The sequence below is a fragment of the Mandrillus leucophaeus genome, unplaced genomic scaffold (genome assembly GCF_000951045.1).
Source record: "Mandrillus leucophaeus isolate KB7577 unplaced genomic scaffold, Mleu.le_1.0 Scaffold578, whole genome shotgun sequence".
Taxonomy (NCBI): domain Eukaryota; kingdom Metazoa; phylum Chordata; class Mammalia; order Primates; family Cercopithecidae; genus Mandrillus; species Mandrillus leucophaeus.
This window is the reverse complement of record NW_012106230.1, coordinates 1,331,866-1,336,906: the sequence shown is the minus strand read 5'-3', so window position 1 is coordinate 1,336,906 and position 5,041 is coordinate 1,331,866. Positions and strand designations below refer to the sequence as shown.

Genomic DNA, 5,041 nt, shown 5'->3' with positions numbered 1-5,041 from the left:
TTTTTTTTTGTACCTATTAACCATTCCACTTCACTCCCCCAAACCCCCACTCCCCCTCCCACCCTCTGGTAACCAACCTTCTACAATCTATGTCCATGAGTTCAATTGTTTTGGTTTTTAGATCCCACAAATAAGGGAGAACATGCGACGTTTCCCTTTCTGTTCCTAGCTTATTTAGTGTATTGTAATTCAAACCTTTCTTTTACAAAAGTTTGAAAGAATTGAAAGGCCCTCGGGATAAATAACAGCTGTCAAAAGAACATTTCCCAAGTCCAATTCGTGTCATCCTGGAGATTTTGAAAGCTTTTACTCATATGTTGGATTAGCACAGCTAAAAGTCTCTGATCACAGGCACGTCCGAGAGTTAATGAACCCAACACGCCTTGATGCTGTGCAGGAGAATCACCAGGACCACAGCTTAGTCCCTCCTCCCTCAGGGAGGGCCACAACATGAAGCCAGAGTGTGATTGGCCTAGGCTCTTTACTAAAGAGCATTTAATGATGAAGGAGGATGCTTCCAAGAGGCTAGACAGCAGAGAGAGGAGAAGCAAAGAGAGAAAGAAGGAAGGAAGGTGGCCTAGCCTTCATCAAGGCAGAAAAGATTCAGGACAGGCAAAGAAGTGAGAAGCTGGGAAGGTGCTCACTATCAGGTTTGTGAAAAGACAACTAGGCTCAGAAGTTTTCAGTGTAGGTGTCATACTGCAATGGAATGAAAAGGGAGAAAGGCAGTCATTTTATGGTTCAATCAGAGGTGAGGATTAGAAATTTCAAGCATTAACCCAGAAATCCTAGGGATTCAATGACAATGAAATTTGAAGAAAAGTGTGGGGACAATGGGAGCCTTGTAGGAAGGAATCAGTCATACCCAGGTGAGAAGCATCAGCCAAAAGGAAAACCCATAACAAATGGGGAAGCTGAGTTCTATGCAAAGCAGGAGGCAAATGGGAAATGCAGCGTGCCCAGGAAAAGGCTCAACATGTACACCTGGCAGGAGATCCAGAGGCATAATCAGGAGGCCGACCAATGGCTGGTCATCAATCGCAAGGTTTACAATGTCTCCAGCTGGGCAGACAGGCATCCAGGTGGGCGCCGGGTCCTCAACCACTATGCTGGGGAAGATGCCACGGTAAGAAACTCCAAGCTTTCCCCCACAACCCTCTCCGTCTTTCCCCCAGCTGTCGGGTGGCTGAGATCTTGGCTGTCTTCCCAAAAGCATTGCACAATCATTCATCTCTTCCCAAACCAACTTTTCAGGATTCCTCTCTAGCAAAATTTTAGTAGTAAATTAAGCCTCAAGGTCTAACTATGAGCTGTACCTGGTTTGGGATGAGTTCAGATACTGCCAGTGAATACTATGTTTGCATATTCTGAGTTTTCTTTTGTTCTTGGTGGTTTGTTTTGCTTTGTTTTGAAGCTGAGTCACTGTCTTACAAGAAGAAAATGACGAATATGTGAGTAAAATCTGGGAAAATTAAAAAAAAAAAGAACATCTGAACCCAAATAGAAATTTATAAGACTTACAAATTTCAAATAATTGGAGTGCATAAAAGAAAGAAAGTCAGTCACACAGTGGGCATGAAAATGTTGTGAATAATGATGAAAGCCTACAATTACCTAGGCTTTAAGAGCTTGAAGAGCTCTTTGGCTTCCTGTAGTTCATTCAGTATCATACAGGTAATGCAACCCCACCTTTTATTGACACATTGAAATGCATCACCTCACTTAAACCTACAAGGAAGGTGACTATTATTTCCGTATTACAGATGAGAAAGTTGACATTCAAAGATGTAAAAAACATGTCACACAGCCAGCAAGTAATGGTGCCAAATTTTGAAATCAGGTCGGTTTGATCCTAAAGCCCTAAATATCTGGATTGTAAAAGAATAAAATAAAATTTCTACTTATTTGATAAAATGGTGTCTCAAAATCTTAAATGCCTTAAGGAATCTCTTTTAAAATATTCCATAAAGAAGTCAATTTTCTCTCAATTGGGACTTTTATTTCCCACACTGTACAGACGAAGAAACAGAATTAGAGGAACTAAGCAACTAACTCAAGGTCAGAAATTAATATATGACAGAATAGAAATGTAAATTCAGGCTTTTAAAAATTATGTGGCTCCTGTTGGTTTTACAGTTTAGCATATAACTTCTTTAACTGCTTTTAAAGATTGGATTGAAAACATTATTTTGCTAAGCACCAGTCTATAAATGGTACCGTACTAATCCTAACAAAATTCACAAATACCTGCAAGATTTCATCTTTTGATGCCATCAACATCTCTTCCTCAATTCTTATTCTTCCCCCAATTTCTCATCGCTCTTCTCTGTGTAGGCTCTTGTTCTTCTACCACCTTCCTATCTTATTTCTACAGTCAGAGTAATACCTTTCTGAGTATGCCCTGCTACAGCCCCACCACTTCCCTCAGATATATTTTTTTAAACAAATTTCAAACTTTCCTTGGAAAATAAGCATGAGCTTATACACAGTGCCCAGAAATCAGACAGCAGAGGGTAGAAGCAGCAAGAAGAAAAGCATTTGTGTAAGAACAACAGGAGAAAAAAAAAAAGAAGAAGAAGAAGAAGAAAATGTAAAACATACTACAGATGCCTATCTATCCCATCCCCTTATTTCCACAACTCAGAGAAAATACAGATGAGGCTTTGCTAACACAAGTCACAGAATTGGCTCAGAGGATGTGTTCGCAAAGACATGAGCCTTCAACCACCTTAAAAATAACTGATAGCCTCACTCAGCTGGAGGCAGCCAAGATAGATGATAAAGTTTTAGTTGGCTAATGATTTTTATCTCCTGGAAGTCAGGAAAAGACCCTGAGTTTGTGTCCAATTATAGCCAACAAGGAGGAATTAATTAATATAACAGAAACCATCAGAATCTTGGGGGAAAATACCCATGCCACCTTAGGATTTACGTATGTCAAGGAAGAAAATCATAAGTTGGTCAGTCATGTACCTTAGACTTTAGGAAAATAAATAAAAAATGTCCAGAGAAAAGATTCTCCTAGAGAAAATGGCTTAAGAAGAAACGGGGAGTGCCAGAACAATCCACAGTACTCCACGACTCAGAGTACAGGGAGCCTGAGCTTTGGAATAGGTTATGTGAACCTAGGAATGTTATTAGGATGTTCTGAGTCTCAGCTTCCTCATCTGCAAAATGAGGCTGACATTACCCATCTGAGTGATTTATGGCAAATAGAACCAATGCATGTAAAGTGTTTGGCATTAGTGCCAGATACTTAGTAAAAGTTCATTCAGTCATAGCCATTATCAGTCATATCACCAGCACCTTTATCCTCAGAAATATAATTAGTATTTCCTGTTTGTTCACCACCAGCTTAGAAATCCTGTTTATATTTTGTGTCATCTGATTGGGAACGGAGGGCTATATAATGAAGCATCATGCTTTCTTTTTGAGACGGAGTCTCGTTCTGTCGCCCAGGCTGGAGTGCAGCTGTGCAGTGTCGGCTCACTGCAAGCTCCGCCTTCCGGGTTTACGCCATTCTCCTGCCTCAGCCTCCCGAGTAGCTGGAACTACAAGCTCCCGCCACCACGTCCGCTAATTTTTTGAATGTCTTTGTATTTTCAGTAGAGACGGGATTTCACTGTGTTAGCCAGGATGGTCTCGATCTCCTGACCTGGTGATCTGCCCTCCTCGGCCTCCCAGTGAAGGAGGGAAGATCATAAAGTCAGAAGGCCTGATATCAAATGCTTACCCCATAACTTAAGAGTCGTTTGCAGGTCAAGCCTCTGAGTGGCAAGTGTGAACCAAAGTACTCTCACTGTGTGCCAACCCCGGGCCCATGGCTGCACCTGCCCAGAGATGCACCCTTTTCTTATATACATAGTAACTCTTCTCTAGGTCTCCATCGTCCTCATAAAAGGTGAATGATGGTATCTACGTAATCTATCCCACAGCGTCATTAATTCATTCATTCACGCAGTCAGTTGTTCCAGAACTCTTGTTAGGGTTCCACCCTCATGGGAATGAAACAGGTCTGCTTTGCATCTGGGCTCTACATTTACTAGGAATGTCCTGAGGCTCTTGAAGTCTCAGCTCCCTTATCTAGAAAATGAGGATAATAATACCTTCACCTTAGCATTGCCATAAAAGTCAGCAGAGATCAAATGAAGTGCTCACCATGGTGCTTGGTACAGATTAGACGCTCAAAAAATAGCAGCTCTTGCATTTTGTTATTACTTCACTCTTCTGAGATGGGTTTCCATTTTCTCCAAGGAACTTTACTAAAAAAAATAAATCTATAAAACAAAATTGGTACATAAGCTCCTGTTATTGCACATATGAGGTATCTGGTATTTTCAAATGATACGATTTAAAACTAATGTCACTATGCTAATAACTAGAGTTATGGCCACAGTCTTTTTATCTGTAAGAGCTCACCTAGGAAAATGCAGAAACAACCTGTAAGTACAACAAGGAGGATTGATTCTATAGATTATAATTATAATACAATAAGCTATTTTGCAATAACATGAGGATTATAAAACATATTTTTCTTCTTTTTTGTTGTTGTTTTTTATTACACTTTAAGGTCTAGGGTACATGTGCACAACGTGCAAGTTTGTTACTTATGTATACATGTGCCGTGTTGGTGTGCTGCACCCATTAACATTTACGTTACGTATATCTCCTAATGCTATCCCTTCCCCCACCCCCTCCCTACAATAGGACCCAGTGTGTGATGCTCCCCTTCCTGTGTCCAAGTGATCTCATTGTTCAGTTCCCACCTATGAGTGAGAACATGCAGTATTTGGTTTTCTGTTCTTGCGATAGTTTGCTGAGAATGATGGTTTCCAGCTGCATCCATGTCCCTACAAAGGACACGAACGCATCCATTTTTATGGCTGCATAGTATTCCATGGTGTATATGTGCCACATTTTCTTAATCTAGTCTGTCACTGATGGACATCTGGGTTGATTCCAAGTCTTTGCTATTGTGAATAGTGCCGCAATAAACATATGTGTACATGTGTCTTTATAGCAGCATGACTTATAATCCTTT

General features: G+C 40.6%; 1 protein-coding gene across 1 annotated transcript in view; it reads left to right on the top strand.

Annotated features, from left to right (window-relative positions):
- The first annotated feature begins 805 nt into the window (after positions 1–805).
- The window catches only part of LOC105552915 (putative fatty acid desaturase 2-like protein FADS2P1), a 38,293-nt gene continuing 34,057 nt past the window's right edge, over positions 806–5,041 (top strand). Inside the window, exon 1 of the mRNA XM_011998737.1 lies at positions 806–1,126. Within this exon, the coding sequence (XP_011854127.1) occupies positions 806–1,126 (321 nt within the window). The remainder of the gene's footprint in view (positions 1,127–5,041) is intronic.